We start from the raw sequence: 20449 nt of genomic DNA on the forward strand, positions 1-20449 counted from the left end.
CCTTACTGTGTAAATTACTGTCATCTAAGGGTCCTATTTGTACAAAGAAGATAGTTACCTGTCTGATGGATGATTAATAAACATTGAACTAGATTCCACTGGGACCACTGCCCCTGAGCAATTCTAGTTTTAACAAAGTGGTCTGAACATGCCCTGCAGAGGGTTTACATAGAAAGCACTATTTAGACAGCACTTACAGTTTTTAAGTTAATTTTGTCTGCAAAGTATCCCAGTGTCCTTGACCCTTTTAGATTTATTTGATTTTACTGCCTAACTTCTCAGTGGTAAGTAATATCTGTTCAAAAAGAAAACAGTGTTGAAAATGTATTTAGTGTAATTGCTTTACCCTTGTTGAATAAAGATAAATGCCTATACTTATAATTCAACCTTTGGACAGTGGAAATTCAATGCTGTACTTTAATTATAGATACATGAAAGAGGTGAGTTGCTTTGTTGTTGGGTTTTGTTGTGTTTTTTTTTTTTTTTCAGAAGCGCAATTGCAATTTTCTCTTTGTTTCTCTCCTTTTTAGCCCTGTGAATGCAGCCTCATTGGAGCCCTAAGTTCTCAGTGTGACTTAAATACGGGCTGTTGCTTCTGCCGCCCAGAATTCTCTGGGGATAAATGCACTGAGTGCAGGTTGGGTTACTGGAATTATCCACGTTGTGTTGCTTGTCAGTGCTTCCTGACAGGGACTGATCCACAGAGCTGTGACACAGAGTTGGGGAAGTGCTCATGCGTTGATCATACTGGCCAATGCAGCTGCAAGGTAGGACAATGAAGGTTGTAAGCCGATCTTGTAGTTGTTGAGAAGTTTATTCCAAAATTTACTGACATTAGTACTTGCCTGTTCCAACAATACATGCAGACAAATTTCATTGGTTTTCATAGTACATTTGCTAACTACTGTGGAAGGAGTCTAATGTAAGGAAAGACTAAGTCCTTATCAGTTGCTTTTTCACACACTAACACTTGCCAGGATAGCATCCTCTTAGGCTCTCTTCTTGCTTTGTATTTCTTCCTGTTCCTACAGAACTGTTGCCAGTTTAACCCCATTCAATACAGATTTTGTTCAGATATTTGGCAAATTAAAAACAAACACATCAGTAATAACAGTATGCCACAGTGCTAGTTCTTTATAGTACATTGACTTAGAGGGAGTCAGTATTGATCGTTTTATGAGTAGAATTCACTGCAGTAGAATCTGTTCTTTGGAGTAGACTGCATCCAATTCAAGATCACTAAAGCAAAGACTTCTGGCATCATCACCCACAGCATTTTTAATTGGAATTGTTCTTCGAAGAACAGCACACTTTGGTGGTTTGAAAATTGACTAGATTGCTGGGATTAAAGTGCAATAATCAGTGGTTTGCCATGCAGTTGGTAGCCAGCAAGCAGAATACCCCTGAATATCTCCAGACACAGATGACAGAATTCACCATCAGCAAATCTGAGAATATTGCTGATTTGGAGGAGGTGGTTTAACATGCTGAACAGTAGAACTACAGTCTAGAGGGTCCTTGAAAAGCTTGATGGTTGGGAAAATAGAAAGGTCACGAATTGGAGTGGAATAACCTCAAGAATCAGTACAGTTTGGGAGGAAAAAGTCTGAGTGGTAATGCTGCTGAAAAGCACATACAGGCTTTGGGGAATGGCAAACTGAATATAAGCCAACCATGTACTCTCATAAATAAGGCAACCTGCCTACTGAGCTGGAAGCATTGATCATACTGGCCAATGCAGCTGCAAGGTAGGACATCATGAAGAGCATGACCAGCAGACGAAAGTCTTTATCCCCTCTACTCAGTGCTAGTGAGACTGGAAATGGCATCCAGTTTTAGGACCTGATTCAAGAGTGTTGTTGAGAAACTGGAGAGGATCCAGAGAAAGGCTGCAAAGAGACTTAGAGCAAATGATCTGTAAGAATATTCTGACAGAGCTAGACTCTTTTAGTCTGCAAAAACTAGAGACTAAGAGAAAATGCAGTTGCAGCCTACAGCCACTTCAAAGAGTAGTTGATGGAGTCAAGTCCTTTCTGGTAGTAGCAAAAGATGTGACAAGGGACAACAGCTGCAAATGGCAGCTTGGGAGTTTGGGGTTGTACATTAGGAAAAAAAAAAATCACTAGGAGGGTTATGCAACACTGGAACAGATTATCTAGAAAGGTTGTGAAATCCCTATTCTTGGAGGTTTTCAAGAATTGGCTAGAAAGAGGCATGGGTAACCTAATCTACTATTGGTGATAGTCCCTCTTCAAGGAGGAGGTTTTTAAAAGTGACCTCTAGAGATTCCTTCTGTTCTTTTGATTCATTCTTTTTCAGGGACTGTACTGACACAAAGAGCTAGTAAAATGGAAGGATGAAATTAAATTATTGAATTGCCAGGTAATTCTTTTGTTAAATGGGCACCAGTCACTTCCTTCTGAGTTCAAAGGATAAACTCAATGGAGGAACTATAGAACAAATTAGATTGGAAGGTACCTGTGGATGTCGTCTAGTCCAGCAGCTTGTTTGAAAGATATTGCTGAGGAAGCATTTCCAAGGATGGGGATTTCACAACCTCTTTTTGCAAACTGCTTGACCACCCTCCCATTTTTCTGGTATTTGAACAGAAAACATCATGTTCCATTTCACAAATACTGATACATTTGATTGGTGATACCGTAAGAATACTGAAGTGAGTGAGTTGATCACATGGATCATCTGAGTAAAATTCAGCATAGTGATCAGTGTTATTTGTCCTATGTCATCCTCTGAAATGGAAAAATAGAAGTATCTCAATTCTTTCAGCCTCTCCTGGTGCGTGATGTGCTCCAACCCCTCTAACCATCTTGGTTCCCCTTTTCTTGATCAGGTCTAGTATGTCAATGTCTGTCTTGTAGCTCTTCTAAGCACTAAGTAGAAAGAATGGGGGTTTATGGCTTTTTTAAACAGAAATTTTCTTTCTTGATTCTTTTAAGGCTAATACAGTTACTTTTATGTTTCTGTGAGTGCAAATTAACAGTATATATTTAGCTGATGATTAATGATAAGAAACTGCAAATGAGATGAAACAAAATGCAAATAAAGTAAAAATCGCAATTTATGACAGAAAATTGACAATACTGAATTAAATCAGCATTTTTTTTTTCTAGAATTTAAGGTTGAATTTATATCTAGGGGTGGTTAACCTTTTATCTAACTTTTTTGAAAGAGTTTTATATGGAAGAAGCTAGATTTTTATAAAATGGTAATCATTCCCATTTAAACCTGCTGTTATAGCTGCAGAAATAAGCTTTCAAAGGCTCAGGAGCCCCTTTGTCAGCCCTGACAAAAAGCAGCAAAATCTAAGCTAAATACAGCGTAGGCACATTTGCTGATAGAGTTACATGTGGAAATGAGGGTTAAAAATGGCAAATCCTCGGGGATAATGCTGGTTTCCTGTATAAGCTTTGGAAAGTTGAATTTGTTTTTAGATTGGCTTCACATTACTCTCAAGAGAAAAAAAAGGGGGGGGGAGGGGGAGGAAAAGCCAACCAGTACTTTCATATTGGTGATTTTTTTAAAATAACTTGGTCTCAGTATGAAAATGGTTTTAAAAGGCTATGCATAAATTATTATGTATCTGGCCCTATCTGGTATAGCTTTTTATTTGGGCTAATTGAAAAATGAAAATAGAGTCACTGACATTACAACAGTGAAACATTTCAGACTTGTTAATACTGTTCAGTGATGTGGAAAACAATCACAAAGAGGGGAAAGCTTTTCTCTACACTATTTCCATTAAAATATGTTTCTCAGCAAGAACATTTAATAATGTATCTTAAACATTCTAACTTGTCAAAGCTAATTCCTATTAAACAAAAGGCTTGATTAACCCTGGCAGTTTCAGAAGGACATATTTTTTCTTATCTTATCAATCAATTATTGAGCATGTCACACCCAAAGTGCCATTTGATTTTTCTGTGCTGACAACTGCAGTATGAAGCCAGCATCCATTGCTCAGAGCTACTCAGTGGATACAAGTGCAAATGCCTCAATTAACATCAATTGTATGTGTTTGCATACACACATGATAATAAGCTGGAAAGTTCCTTGAATATTTCCTTACACTTCTTTCTATCTGCACTCTGTTATTATCATTACTGTATGATTTTATTATTACTACCTTGAAATAAAGCTTATTTTTTTTTTTTTAAAATGTTCTTTGTCTTCCAGGTTAATGTGGAAGGTGTCCACTGTGACAGGTGCAAGTCTGGTACATTTGGTCTCTCTGCCAGAAACCCACTTGGCTGCAGCAGTTGCTATTGCTTTGGCCTGACTACACAGTGCAGTGAGGCAAGGGGACTGATTCGCATGTGGGTGAGTAGGAAACTGCTGAGCCATGTAATGCGATAATGTTGTTCCCTGCTGGCATCTTTTAGTCAGGCGCTGAGAGGTAGCTAGGAAATGGCCAAACATTTAAGCAATCATTTTCCTCTTTATACTTAGAGAAGTGGAGAGAGCAGTATGTTCTATTAGACAATCAGGGTCAAGGCATTAAAAGTAAATAAGTAGATTAAAAAAACAATGATAGGTTAGCTGACGTCAAGCCAAAGTAAAGCTATTAAAACCCAGGAAAGGGCAAGCTACTTGTGTGGGGAAATTATGCAGTCCAGTGCAATGTAACATAAACTCTGTTATATGATATGCAGTTTACCTAGGTGTATTCAAGGGTCACAGATGCTTCTTGTCCAGCAAAGATTTCCCATAGTTCAATTAATCTGTTTATTTTCATCGTTGTTTTGTTGGGGTTTTTTTAATTTTAAAAAAGAGCTTATTGAAGCTGTGTTTAAATTCAAGAATGGGAGGGTATAATCCATCAGAACAAAGAAAGAGCTCTCCACCTTTTCATGGAAGAGGGGCTTGAGACCTATGGTGGACTGACACATGAGGCAGACTGGATGTCTCCATTTATCTGCACAATGAGTGCAAAACACACATTGAGAGACCACTGCTGTCCATCGCTGCTGTGCCAGCTCCTTGGCTACATTCTGGAGGAGTTATTTCTAATTAAAAAAGACGTGTTCAGTCCCATGTATGGTCAGTCATATCTCTGCTAGAAAGCATGTCAACCATAGAGGGAATGTCTGCCTAATGCAAATCATCCAAAGCCCCTGACTTGTCATGCACAAGCATCAATTGGATAAGGATACTTTAGGCTGAAATCAAGATGTGACCTCTTACTCTAAAAGAGTTCATTTCTCTTGGTTAAAGTAATATGAATAGCGCCCATTCTCCCCATCATTGTTCAGTCCAATAGCACCTCTTTCCCTTCCCAGTGGATGAATTGATTCATCATGATCTGACCCAGTTTTTCTCATTATTTCAGTTTTGCCCATCATATGCTGGTAGGCTGGAGATGAAAGGCTGTAAAAGGCTGACAAGTTATAAAATTTAATCAAGTTCCATGACAGCAACAGTTCTGGAAAATTGTACTTTGACCTTTGTGGCAGCACAAAGCAGAAACATAGTTTAAACCTCCTGATTATTTTGTGTCTCTTGATTAATTTCCTTTTGTATTTATGCTCATATGTAAACAAGTGTATGTCTACATCTCATTTAGTTTTTAGTACTCTGATCTATTTGAGAATTATTTCAGAGTTGTGAACTGAGACTGGGTTCTGCTAGCTACTGGTGGCTATTTCAGATACTCTCAGGTGCTTCAAATGGCACTAAATATGTTTAAACAATCAAATCCTGTCTTATGACAGTAAGGCAAGGCTGATCTGAAATTCAAATGTGTTGGCCACTTGATGTCTAAAGCAGTAAACAGTAAAATATGGTTATGATAGGAATTCAGGAAATCTCACTTAGGGCTGGCAATGCTTCCACGTCTGATCAATCCACAGATGCTGCTGTAAATGGAAATACCAAGATGCTTAAAGTACAGTACAGGACTTGGTTGATTCCTCATTACCTGGTCCCTATCTCATGAACAGAATGTTGATGGGATGACTGTTAGAGATATGACTCTGCACTTGTTTTCTTTGTTTTCCACACTCTTTCAGAGAAAGTAATTTTAATACCCGCCCTTTGCATTTGTTCACACACTTCCTGTGATACTCTCATCTGCACAGAATTACTAAGACTCTTATTACAGTTTTTGATCAAAGTAATGATTTCTATATAATGCTGTTGAGACTCTTTAAACAAGTCTAAGAAAATTACAAGTATCTAAGTGGCATCCTTATATTTTCCATTAAATCTGAATTTAAAGTTACAGAAGCCCTGAGCCCTCACTCTCTGCATATTGCCTGGAGAACACCTAGCTTGAATATTGCGTAAAAGTACTAAGGGATTGGGCCCTGTGTTCCACAGCCCCAGAGATATATAAGTGTTAGTGAGAAGTACGCTGCTTCGTAAGGTACATTTCTCACAATCCAAACAGAGGAGACCCAAGACTAAATAGCACTATGATTCATGAGATCACTTGCTGATAAAGCTATTTTAACTGGTGCTAGTACGCTCTTTGTTAACACGAGGACAAGGTGCAAAAGCCTTGACGGAGAAGTCATTATCGCTGTTTATACCTGAAGGAGTAGTAAGACTGGTTTGTGACAAATTGCTCATGATGTGAAATGGAATTACCTAGAAATAATTTTTTAAAGATTTAGAATTTAAAGACTAACACTTTGTGGGGAAAAAATAGACTTGATTTTCTTCTCAATTTTTTTGAATATGCATAGGTGACCTTGAAGCCAGAACAAATTATTCTGCCACTGGTGGATGAAAAGCTTCAGCGCAGCACTCTTTCAGGGATTGCATTCCAGCCTCCTGAAATAGTAGCAAATATAGAACAGGTGATACAGGATCTTCGTTCAGAACCTGTTTACTGGAGACTTCCAGAGCAGTTTGAGGGACAAAAGGTAAACATAAAATTCCACTGAATACTCACATGGATTTATATAAGGGTTTTTTTGCTTATATTTGTATTTTGCAATGTCTTTTCTTCCTTCCAGTAAGCATGTCATCACACAGTGGAAGGTACATCAAAAGAAAAAAAATGCCATTCCATTATTAAAAATTATTTGCTCTGTTATAATGGAAATTTACAAATCTATTACATAAACGCTATTTTAAAATAGATATTTACAGACAGTAACATGTAATATTTTTCCACAGGATAGATTCTCTCATTAAAATGTTATTTGAAAAATTAAGATGCATTAATTTAATATAACTCTCTTGTAACTTTTTGTTTCTTCCCATTTTAAATAAAAAATTCCTGATCTTACACAGGAGCAAATGATTGAAATAACCCTCCATTTGGATATTGTTATGCACTTCTGTGACAATTTATTTTGTGCTTGTGATATTTCTTGGTTTGGCTTAGGACAGTTTAGATGTTTCTTTCTCTAAACACAAACTTTGAGGACCACCAAGGCACATATAAAGAAATAGATAACACTTTGGTTTTAGTATAGTACAATAACAAATTGCTGATGGGTATTTCTGAACACAGCCCTTGTCCCCATATAGTTCCACAAGTATGTATTGCTATTTTCTACCACACACACATTTATTAGACTGCACACAGGTGCAGAGTATATCTAGCTCCTACATATGCCCATAAATTTATTTTTAGCTAACTGAAAATGAGATTTCTTTTTGTACTTTGTGTTTCACTTTGTTAGCTGACCGCTTATGGAGGGAAACTGAAATATGCCATCTATTTTGAAGCACGAGAAGAGACAGGTTTTACTACTTACTACCCACAAGTCATCATAAGAGGTGGGCCTTCCACTCATACAAGAATTATTGTCCGACATATGGCTGCCCCTCTGATTGGGCAGCTGACAAGGCATGAGATAGAGATGACAGAGGTAACATTTCCATCTGCTTTTTTCCCATTATTAAGTGCCTGGTTCTTTTTAATACTGTTAATAATCTGGTTTTGTATTACTGCCTTTCAGCACGAATGGGAATATTATGGTGATGACCAAAGAGTCAGAAACACTGTGCCCTGGGAATATCATCATGATGACCCAGGTATCAACAGGACAGTGTCCCAGGCAGATTTCACCTGGAAACATTATGGAGATGACTCAAGACCAAGTAGAACTGTATCCCGGGAAGACTTCCTGAATGTGTTGTATGATATTCATTACATTCTTATTAAGGCTACGCATGGCAATATCATGAGGCAGAGCAGGTAACTGTTTCATGCAGTGGTCTGAAATAGTGCAGTAGTCACAGATAACCTGATAGAGCTCTCAGCTATTCTCAGCAGAATTTTTATTCATAACACAAGCTATAAGCAGTTGCTGAGAAGAACAGAAGGAGTTAGCTTTCAGCATAGCAGAAGATGCAGGAGAGGGACATTTTATTTAATAGAAAATCTAAATCACACCAGGCAAATGAAATCTTTATTTTCATGCTCCTAGAACAGAAAATGCATATAAGCACACAAATCCTGAAACAAACCCAAAGTATTTTTTGAATTAATGTTTACTTTATGAAAACATGATGCTGTAATTAAATATAAATGTTAGCATATGAAGGAATTTTCTCTTGCAAGTGGGAAAAGAGGTAAAAAGACAAAGATGAAAGAGTACTCCTTTAATGAAATGCTACTTAATCCAATATATTAGGGACAGATATATTCAACATTTTATTCATTAGTAAGTTAGATGATGAAATAAAGATAACAGTTACTAAATTTGAAGTGGACCTCAGACAGCAAGATGAAAGAAATAATACAAAAATCTGCTGCAATCTTAAGGTCAGCTATAAGATTTCACACTTTGAAAGAAGTAGTCAATTGAACAAACAAGAAACAACTGCTTAGTTACCTATTCTTCAAAGACAGGTCTCTTTTTTAGAACATATCACCAGGTGAACATGACTGAGTAATGATATTCTTGTTGAGAAATGCTAATCTAGATGCATGTATAAACAGATATGGGCTGCAAAGTGCAAAAAATTAATTTTTTACTTCTACCCAACACTAGTAAAGCCTAAGCATCAAGTTTTGGATACTGGAATTCAAGAAAAAAAGATTAAAGTGTTCAGAGGTTAACAGTGAACATCATCACAAGTTAGAAAATATGACCTGTGAGAGAAGGTGTAAAGAACCAGATTTAGAAACTGGAAATTGGTTTAAGATGCATAAAATGTTGTTACAAAGAGAAAGAAAAGAATCAGTTCTCTGTTGCCATGGGTAAGTCAAAAATGAAATGAGCTTAAACTTCAGCAGGAAAGATTCACATTAGACACGAGAGAAAAATTCCTGGGGGTAAAGAAGTTCTGGAATAGATTACAGAGACTATTCCTAAAAGTTTTTAATAATGACTTCATATTATTCTTTGCACACAAAATTTAGCAAGGACACAGGAATAATTGGAGATAAACTCCAAAGGTCTCCAGAGGTCCTTTTTATGATTCCATCATAAAAGTGATAGGCTAAAATAATTTCTAGATTTCTAGGTTACAAATATGTCTATAAGAACATGACCTTTAGAGTTTGAAGGTGAATAGGAGTGGCAGATACCATGCAACTTTGCAGCAGAAAACAGTCATTGTTGATGCTATTGTCTCTATTTAAAGTATATAATTTACAGAAAAGTATTCATCCAGCTTGCATTGGCTAGATGCTAAATATTAACAACAAATGCCATAAATGTTTTACATTGGTTTCATTTATTTTGGCATACACCATTTAGGATATTGTATTACAAGCACAGGGAGTTCCCATGGAAAGAGTTATGAAAGTAACTTCAATACAACATGGAAAATCTGGAAGTATATCCACGTTTTGTCTGTTTCTCCCTTCCCCTCCCTTTATGCACTGCAGATCCTAGTTCAGCTGTGGAAGCTAAAATTGAATACTGTCTCAGCTCAAGCATCGTAAGCATGTTTATGAAAACAAACCTCTGTTTTCATGATTTTGTTCTGAGATGCATATGACCATTGTGACTGAACTAGACCTGCAATGTAGTACACCACCATTTTATCAAGGCTACCTCGTAATGAGGCATGTAACAGAAGAGAGGAGGACTTTTCAGTTTCAGGGCAAGTTTGCAAGGTAGCACTTAAAGAACTAAAATGGCTTTTTACAGCACCACATTTCAGAAAGTGACATTTTATATGACAGCAGGACTTAGCAAAGAGTTCATCTGGTCTTTCTGGTAACTCTCCATCTGAAGTCATAACCTTGCATATAATACGGTATTTGATTTTGCAGGTGGTTATGTTACAATAGATTTTTATGATCTGTCTAGTTACATAGGTAGCATTCATCACATGGCATCTGAGACTTTAAGTAGAAAACAAACAGCAGGAACACATTTTTTTTATTCAAGTTATCACCTTAAATGATGTCAGAGGAAATTTTGCTTAAGACCATAAAATCCCCCAAAATGTTTTTAAAGGTTAGTGGAATATTAGCTTGCATAAGAATTTAAGGCTTTTATTAAAAATAGGCTGAGACCCTCCAAAGGACAATATTTATGCTCAAATTTAAACATATATTTGAATTAAGTGACTTATAATAAAGCATTTCTTTAAATAGAGTGTGTTGTGCTTTCTAAATAAGGGCCCTATTCTAAACTAGTAAAGCTTCTCTTTCTACCTGACCGTGCATAGTAGAAAAGTATAAAGCAAAAGAAACTGTGGATGAGAGGAGGAAAATATTATATATTAAGTCTTTCTAAAGTTTTTAATAGTGCTTTAATTTCAATTGTAGAGGATAAAAGCTGCAGCTAAGTGATAAACTACAGGAAAAGCATTTTAAAATAAAGTCAAAGCAGCGGCAGCAGTTGGAAACCTAAAAATAGCCTAGTTCTAGCCTTAGTGCTGTATTAGCTATATAGTTTAGCAGGTATGCTAATGTTGTTTCTGCTTCAAAGCTGCAACATTATTAGTGATTTAGAGATTTCTGCTCAGAATCCAAAGCCAAACATTTTTCTCCTATATTGTTCATTTTGTTGCTCTCATTTTCACATTCACCGCTCTAAATTGAAACATTTCTGTTACTAGATTTTGGTTTGCTTTTCAGGCAACTGGGCTGTGATAATAAATTAGTTTGAATTGGAAGTATGCTTTCAATTTGATTGTGAATTATTTCAATATCCCTGACACTGATCAGGTAGCAGTTGTTGGACTGCTGCCTATTAGACATGTTCCAAGAATCAACCAAGCCTGACCTTCCTTAAGTAACATTTTCACACAAACAACAGGTCGCTTTGTGGTCCCATAGTATATTATTATGTAAATACAGCTTTCTGACAGTAAATAGCTTTTCTGAAGCACACAGACTGTTGCCTCAGCCTTGGAGATGATGGGGAGGCAGATTTCATTTTGTTTTTTCCATTAAATATACAGAGTAAGCTTACACTGACATATTAGATCTAAATGATTTTGCCCTCTTTACTTTCAGTCTTGTTTTCACCTGACTTTGTTTGCTTGGGGTATTTTGTTCAATTTCCCTGCTCCACTGAACCCCTTTCTTCAGGTAGTAAGAAGAGAGCACAGGGTTTAAGTTACTAAATGTTTTAGGGATTTTGTATTGACACAAGATGTCAGGAGGTATGGGTCTGGTCACCTAAGCTCAATCACAAAACTCTTGTCTAGTTCAGCAGTGGGTATTTGCTTTTCCTGCAGTTATCTTGACATGGGTGCCTATATGCCAGTGTGAAGAAGAAGAGCATCACTTAGTAATCAAGGTTTGGGAGTAGATGAATGCACTAGGAGCATGGGATGAGATGAACAGTTCTGTGAGCTCCTCTGCATTAGCCCTATGCACAGACACTTAATGAAGAGACTCTGTGAGCATTATTGACATTTATTCAGCTAGTTACACAGTCTTTGGCATTTTCTCTTAGGTTGGCATTACATCTGAAGCTTTAAAATTTACACTATTCTACCCTTTTCGTTTCTCAAAGACAGTAGGGGGTTCCAGATCATAGCATTAATTTAAGCAAACTCACAAACCCCCAAAATAAAGAAGCAAGCTAAAAGAACAGCATTGCGGTACATTAGGAGTAAGTGTATTTCATTAGATATTATGTTTGTTGTCTTTGTCCGTGATGTACTCAACCCTATTTGGCAGGTCAGCATGCATGCTGGAAAGACAGGGAGTGGTTGGGAGGCAAGGTTACTATTATTAATACAATCAAACAAATGGAAAGTTAAAATGTCAGAAGCTCTACCAGGAAACATATCCCTTTCTGATACTAGCAGATGCTTCTGGAGTAGAACTTGTTTTCTTTAATTTGTTTGTTTACGTGTGTAAATGATCCTAAGGGAAATAAAAAAAGAAAGGGTATCTGGCTACAGATCTTAAAATTCCTGCTAAAAAGGCAAATGTCCAATGTCTGTGCAGTCCGCTCTACAGCTTGTTAGGTTGCCTTAGTTGCTGAGGATAGATTTTATTTTATTTTTTTAAATAGTTGCCTCATTAAAGGCTCATTTAGTGAACAATTTTATTGCTGTACCTCTGAGAGTCATGAATTGGAACTGCATGTAGTATGTGACTTCAATTTCTTAATGAGTCCCTCCAAATGAAGAACCAGATATGAGCTTTTGTTAATAGTTTGGCTGAAAAGAGATTAAAAAAAGAGATAGACTCAAGCAGTATAGAAAAGTTAGTTATACTATTGCCTAGAAATGGAAAATGAGACTAGAGGTGGTTGTAACTTTGTTGTTTCCTTAAGAGAGGCAAAAATAGTACTGTTTGTCTCCTAGAGATCGAGAAGCCTACAGACAGCCAAATAAGACCACTTTCTCCCTTGCCAGCTGACTGTGAACTAACTAACTGGGTTTTAGTTAGTGCTTGACTAGTCTCATTAGAGATGTTTCCTCCTTTTTTTCAGGATTTCTGAGATCTCAATGGAAGTTGCTGAAGGCGGTACTGTGTCTCGGATGACTCCTCAGGCTTACTTGATTGAGAAATGTGACTGCCCATTGGGTTATTCTGGTTTGTCTTGTGAGGTACAGTACTAACCTGGCTTCCAGTTACTGGCCTTTGTACCTTCTTCAGTCCATTCATTAGTAAGGTGTGATAAATAATTAGTGTGAATTATTTTAACTGGCAACAAGTCTCCTTTAATTTAATTACTTATATTCTTTCTCTCTCAGGTATGTTTCTCACAAGGAATTTAAGCACCTTTTTTTGCTTTAGGCAAATATGCCACTGAAACCGTGACAATGACTCAAATACTTAGAATACAGAACAGTGAGCCTTACTGGGTCAGCATCACTGAGGCTGAATTGTGTGACTGATGCTGACTGATCAAGCTGCAATTATTTGTTTTCCAGTGCTGGTATAGGACTCACATAAGATCTTGCTCAGTCCATACACAAAAGCTTGTCTCCTATCAGATTTCAGTACCCCTTATATAAGTGATGCTGCTGCTTCTAAAGAGGAGGGGAAATTCTGGAACATGGTCCAAATAATGTATTTTGCTTTATTCTTAGAAGCAGTTGAATCACTGTGTGTTAAAATAAAATAGATCTGATACTAATGGAAACTTTTGTCCTGAACTGCTGAAGTTTGGTAAATTTCTAACTCATTGAACACTGGGAGAAAAGTGTTGGTCAACTGAATGAGCTCAGTGCTCCTTGTACAGGGACTATATTGATTTTTTTACTTATGGAAATATTTTCATTCTGAAGATTGCGTGTTTCAAAAGTACCCAAGTTTTATAGAGAATCAGCTGACTTGTATGCTGTTGTAAAATGGATCTTATGATAGGTACCAGAGAAAGTGTTTAAGATGTAATATGTTGAATGCAGAATAGAAGTTAATATTTTTGACTGTCTGTGCTCTTGATGAGTAGACTGGCAATATTCCTTTGTACAAAACACCGTGTTTTCATTTTTAAGCAGCACTAGCACTTCCAAATGCCTTTGTTGCAATTGCTAGGTGGAGGTAGCAGGGAACAACACCTCGAGTATTCTGCAAATTCCTCAGACATCCTGACTAAGTGGCATCTTATATAGGGTTCCCCCAAGCTAGCAGTGAGAGAAGATTTGGAGTGAGTAAATGAAGGGAAAGATGCCTTGTTATCTGCAATAACTCTGCTCCCTTCAGATGTTATACAGGATTTTGTTACACGCAAATGAGGCAATAGGAACAGTGAGTTTGTAGGAAATGTGTGCAAGGAAGTGAATGAAGTCATTTTCTTTGCACACTGTTTCGAAAAGAGCCATCACCTGAATGTGTGTAAATGCACATATGAGAAATTAATGGGCTCCAGCATTTGCTCAGAAGTACAGATTTTTTTTAAATTACTGTAACAAATTGCATTTTTGAAGGAAAATATATGATAATGTAATTAGAACGTTACGTTAATTCACACCTACCGGAGGCTGGAATAAGTGTCTCGGTTGCAGCCTTCATACTTCATGGTTAATTGTGTGATCTTCACATGCTCATAACTTCTTTTATTTTTAGTGTGCTCAGTGAAGGTTATGGTGTGTTCTGTGAAGGTTTATTTAATTTTAGCAGGAGAAAAAAGCATCTGATACCCAGGCATTTTTTAAGCAAATGCAAACAGGGTACATGTATCTGTCTCATGATTTATCCTGTAATTGCATTCTAAGGACTATGTGCACAGCAGTTTTTACTAGAAGTGACATTTATATCCTTTTTTTTTCTTCTTTAAATCCAGTAGCAGACTGAAAAAGCAGTGGTAAGAGTTTTCCTAATGGCTACTGCTGAAAAACTTCCAAACTAGTAATGAAAAATGTAGTCCGCTTCATCTTTTTTCTGTGTCCCATTTTATCTCAGAAATGCTTAGATCAAAATAGGTGAGAAGAGTGTCAGTAGCATATCAGAAAAAACAGTTAGAGATTGGATTTTTTTGAGGATATACCATATATTTATACCCCAATCTAAAGTCACTCAGAACTTGTAAAACTGTGCTTTGTACCATGCTTGGAAAAGGTCTCTTGTGGGGATGAAGAGGGAGGAAAATATTAGGAAATTGTGGTAAGAAACAAAATTACATTCATTTGAGATTATTTATCTAAATTGGAATTCTTCACAAACCATGTAAAAGCCGATAGACTGTTTCTATGCTTGAGGGATCTTAATGTAGTCTAAGTCAAAATAAAAGGGGAAAAGCAGAAGTGAGTTAGATTACTTTCTTTGTGATTCTAAAGAAAATAATTGTGTTTATGCTTTTTCCATAACTCAGTCTCTGGAGGTTTTGGCAACGATTATAAAACTGTCAAGAGTGGTGTTGTATGAATAGAATCTAGCATGTCAGCTAGTGCTTGACTGAAGAATCCTGCTTCTGATCATGAAAAGTTACTTACTCTAGATTCTCTTTTGTTTTATTTTACATTAATTATATTGCTATGTGCAAAGTGTACTATTCCCATTCTTTCCAAAAAGCAGAAATTGTGGTCAACAGTAGGGAATGACCTCAGCAGACAGCTTTCATAGGCTCCTAGCACCACTAGGTGGTGGGTTTTATACATGGGATGAGTGACTTGTCTGAATTCACTTACCCCTAATGGTCTGAACTATCAAAATGGTCCTGTTTGTATTTTTACACTGCTATAGCTGTCTGCTTTCTGGGAGCTATGTAGACACTTTCATAGATTTGCATAGTAAGCCTGAAATAAGGATCAAGTGCTTGATTTTGCATGTGTCAGCTTTGCTAGTAATTTTTGGGTTTCTCCCGAATTTTAGTGCCAAGCTGGGGTAGAGGAGACTGTGATAGATAAACTTGATTTGGAGCTGATAGTCTCAAGACATGGAAAACCTTTAATATTTTGAATTCTGTACTTTTACAGTCTTTAATTAAATGACTATAAATAATGCAGCCATGCAGCCATTTTTTTGACTATTATCATTTGGCTTTTGTTTGTTATCTGTCAGGCGGTATGTAAGCAGATATTAGCTTGTCAAACCTGAAAAGCTCACCAAGGGCAAAGGAAACAGAATCATCATGCTTGCTCTCCACAGTCCATGCAAAAAATGTATTTCGAAAACAAACCTTATTCTTAAGAAATGAAAGGAATGATGCTTGATGCACAGTGAGAACAGTGAGGTGTTCTGCATCTGAATGAAAGGTCTCTCAAGATGTAATATGAAAAGCCTGATGCCAGTGGAGAGTGCTCCAGGGATTTTTCAGCAGTGTTTCCAATTAGGGCTGGCTCTTGTTATCTGTAGAGTACTGTATATTGTTTGTAACACAGCTGGAAGCCTGTCAGGTTCTTTTCACAACTTGTAAAAACTGGTGATTGTAAAGATGAGCTTGCAATGCTTCCCATACCCCGTCCACTCTGTAATGATCTGTTTTCTTCTGCATCTTTTTTATTGCAGTCATGCTCTCCAGGATTTTATAGGCTTCCATCTCTACCTGTGGGAAGGACACCTGCTCAATCCTTAGGTGCCTGTGTTGTATGTCAATGTCATGGACACAGTACTATGTGTGACTCTGAAACATCAATTTGTCAGGTATTACATTTCTGAACTTATGTAAAATTCGCAAGCTGTGTGACTGATCTAGAAAAATAGAGGACAATATTTTAATCCAATTTTGCTTAAATGGCCTGTGTCAAAGTTCAACTGGGGTTGTAAAAGCAAACCTTTAAAGTTTTCCATTCTGATTTTCTAGAATTCAGAATATGGAGCGCTTTTTTTCCCCTCTGAATTGCTATTTGTGTAAAAAGAAAAACTAGATACCTTCAAACTAAAGAGGCAATGTACTGTGTGTTGTGCAATAAACACAACACTACTTTTATAGGTAATAATACACATGACCTGATACAGTAATATTGAATTTTAATTGATTATTTCTCCTGCTTCAACAGCTGGAACAAAGGAGATAAAGAAGGATGAATGGGATAAGAAATTCTGTAGGATACATCTGGCTAGCTACAGGCCTCTATTCTTTCTCCTTGTAAACCCATATATAACTCAGCAGGCATTTGATAGATGCTTAACGCAAGCAGTCCCTCTGCGAATCATATCAGGGAGAGAGAAATTATGAATTGAAATAAGTTTGAATCCCTGAGGCTGGGAACAAAATGTTGTCTGCTTTCTTGTAATTATCAAATACAGCTCTCATTCTGTCTCCTTCCTCTGCAGAATTGTCAGCACAATACTGCTGGTCATCACTGTGAGAGATGTGCGCTGGGATTTTATGGCATTGTCCAAGGCTCTCCGGGTGACTGTCAGCCTTGTGCTTGTCCCCTATCTATTTCTAGTAACAAGTAAGTAAGCAGACTCATGGTGCAGAATTACCTTTCCAGCAAGCAAGAACTTTGTTTTGGGCTCACTGTGTCCGTTTTCAAATGGCTACAGGAGAACTGCATCATGTAAGCCATACTAAAAAGTTTCATATCTGTTTTTGCTAATCGATCTTCCTTTAAAAGTTGAAAATTGCTCCCTTGCTAATGTGCGATGAATAAATTAATAAGTGCTAGAAAATGCAATACTCAACAGATAATGAACGTGCGTTATAAAGGTATTCTCACAAATGAAGCTAGTGCAGAACTCAAGTACAATATAGCCACAAGGGAGCTGTAAAAAGTCTTATGCTCATATATTATGTTGGTATAAATGTGTTACAGTGCCTTTCTTGCTCCACTGTGGAATTTATTGATTCCTTATTTAATGTTACATGAGTTTTAGGCAATTTGTGAAAGATAGAATAATTTAAAAGCAATATAGTTATTGCAGCATAAATTTTATTGGTTGCTTTATGCTAATGAGCCTTGCCACGATGTCTCCGCATGTGTTTCCAACAGATGATACTTTAACACTTGAGATTTGTTTGTTGTTTCGCTGAGAAGCCCTTAATGATTATTTGGCATCATACCGTAGTACTGCTCTGAAAAAGTTTGTATTTCATGATAGTTGTCTTGAAAGGTTAGAAGTGTTCCTTAAAACCATTTTTGTGTGCTTTGTCTGACCTTTAGGACCTTTTAGTGAGTATTTCAGCCAGTATATCTGAGAGGTTTGGGCTTTTTTTTTTCTTTCTTCTTTATTTTCTAATTTTGGGGTGTTCTGAGGTTTATTTTGAAGGAGGGAATCTAACACATCATGATCTTTCATCCACGACAAGTGTTTTTAAGACTTGCAAACCTCATAAATACATAACTGAGAACAGCCAAAGCAATTATAAAAGGGGCTTATCTCACAAAGTTATAATGTGGTCTTAGCTGCAAGTTTTTCTGAGTTGCACCCTTTTTCATGAATGTTTCTGTTATGACTTGATTATGTGTCCTACTTACTATTATCAAGAAAGGACATTCAGGCTGCAAAGAACAAGACTGACCAAGCTTCTCAGCTTTGCACATGAGCAAACACGGTGGAAAAAACTTATTCTGTTAATAACTGGCAGGAGGAAGTGCTGAAAATATCATTCGATCCGATTTTTTTTCTAGGGCTTAAAAACATTTGGTTGCCCAGAAATACAGTTGTTAGATCAGAAAAATCAGGACTCTTCACCTGGGTGGTTATGGCACCCTGCTACAAGAATTTAGACATAGTCTCCACACTGTGCTCCAGAAGTCACTTCAGTACCTTATCTAAAAACTAATGTAAAACACAGAGTGTGTCACTGTAGTGCTCTGCAGTTGAGAAATGTGTGGACTCCAGGTAGTATGTGTGTCCTGGGTGCACACTCAAATTGCTAAGCTGCCTGGGGAAGGTGGAGCAAGTGAAGAGCCACATGGCCTGCATGGCTGCAGATGTTGTCAGGACCTTTTGTGGCATGCTTACATAAAAGTGATCATGAGGCTTTTTTGTTCAAAAAAACATAGGTGATAAGTGAATAACACGTAGTCTCAAATTTGTAAATACACTTAATCATGAAATAGTAATCTGATATCTTAGTGGCAGTCGAGAGAGGAGTCAGATCTGAGCACGTCCAGAAACAGAACTGCTTGAGTTTTATAGAGCTTAACTCAGATTGTCTCTAGATGTCATGGATGGGATTTCTACTTCTGTTAGCTGTAGCCATCAACAATCTTGGTACCTGTATAGTAAATGCAGGGACAGACAACTGTACATCTCACCCATGTTAAAACTGAAGATAACCACTATTGGAGAGAGGGTGAGGGAGGAGATGTTTCAGATGTGTGTATATGCCTGTCTGTGCATCTCCATTTTCCACTGCTAATAGAGGATGCATGAATAGCTGGCTTAGACTACATGCCTAACTTTTAGATGGATAGGCCTGGGTGTCATAGATCTGATCCATTCCATAAAGCTACAGAATTAAGTGGAAAATGAGGATATCACACCTTGGATTTGTGTGTGTTGTGCAGCTCAGTGAAAGCTCTTCAAGATACTATTAAGGAAAAAAATCTAACTACCTGCAGTAGTTATGTAGTAGTATAGTAGTTGAGTAATCATAATCTGCATGAAATGCAGATGGCTAATGAGCTATCTCATTAGCTTATTATGTCATGACTGACATGGTAATATCTGTAAATTAGTATAGTGCAATTATTTTTATTTATGAAATTTTACAAAAGTCCACTAAAGTTTTAAATACTGTTTTTATACTCCTGTACAATCAGCAGGCAGCTTCAAACACAATGAGCTGGAAAAAAAAAAGAACAGAGAGAATGAGTTGTTCCTGGGGGTGTGGATCTATTTTTATAGAGCTGAAAATGTGTTGGATAATGAGTTTGTGAGTAATAGATCAATTTGTTTACTTTTTTTTGCAAAGTTGTAATTTTATATATTCATTCAAGCGCTATTGATTTAATGCATTATAAGCAAGTTAAGAGTAGGATGCTGACTGTACTGTACCAAGAAGGAGCTCTGGACTCACCGCTAGCAACCTCTGTGCTTTTCAGGTTCTCCCACAAAGAGCTGAAAGAATGTTACAGTATTCCACCATTTTAATAATTAATTGTGTTTTTTTATCCCTATCTGCTGTTTCTGTTTGTTTTGACTGTCTGTGCAGACACTTAAAGCACTAATATTCCAGCAACATGCTACTTTGCACAGTCCCCATAGGTACGCACTGCAGTCACTAGTTATTCATCTATGTTACAGCTTAGTAAAATAACCTAGTGTCTTCTATGATTAAAATATGATCCTTCCCTGATCATGAAGAGGTGGCTTTTAGTTTTTTTGCTCTGTAGGACAGTCTTTTCTCTTCAGTACACCCTTGAGAAGATCATGTGATGCTGCCTTTTTGGAAGATTCCACGTGGCTATGACTGTGGTTTTTTCTCCCTCTTTATGTCTCTGTGTCCTGGCTTATCTTCTTTTATTCAAACTAAAATTAAATCAGACTGGAAATGCTAGATGTATGTCAGCTCAGTTTCTTAATCTTTTGTTTCACATCCTTCCCGTTATTACCTTTTCTGGATCACTGTGAGTAATAGCACCATTCAGTCACACAAGCCTACAGCATGGGTGTCCTTAACTCCATCTCCTCTGATACAACCCTCATTGATTATACCCTTCCAGCATTTGTCTAAATTGTGCCAGCATCACAGCAAGGCATTCACAA

At 37.1% G+C, this 20449-nt stretch overlaps 1 protein-coding gene across 4 annotated transcripts in view; it reads left to right on the top strand.

Annotated features, from left to right (window-relative positions):
• LAMA2 (laminin subunit alpha 2) overlaps positions 1–20449 on the top strand; it is a 391575-nt gene that overhangs the window by 267372 nt on the left and 103754 nt on the right. For all 4 annotated transcript variants that reach the window (XM_074862478.1, XM_074862479.1, XM_074862480.1 and 1 more), the window contains 8 exons: positions 531–767; positions 4195–4338; positions 6705–6884; positions 7653–7841; positions 7932–8170; positions 12831–12948; positions 16295–16429; positions 17063–17187. In XM_074862478.1, coding sequence (XP_074718579.1) covers positions 531–767; positions 4195–4338; positions 6705–6884; positions 7653–7841; positions 7932–8170; positions 12831–12948; positions 16295–16429; positions 17063–17187 — 1367 coding nt within the window. The remainder of the gene's footprint in view (positions 1–530; positions 768–4194; positions 4339–6704; positions 6885–7652; positions 7842–7931; positions 8171–12830; positions 12949–16294; positions 16430–17062; positions 17188–20449) is intronic.

The sequence above is a fragment of the Strix uralensis genome, chromosome 3, assembly GCF_047716275.1.
Source record: "Strix uralensis isolate ZFMK-TIS-50842 chromosome 3, bStrUra1, whole genome shotgun sequence".
Taxonomy (NCBI): domain Eukaryota; kingdom Metazoa; phylum Chordata; class Aves; order Strigiformes; family Strigidae; genus Strix; species Strix uralensis.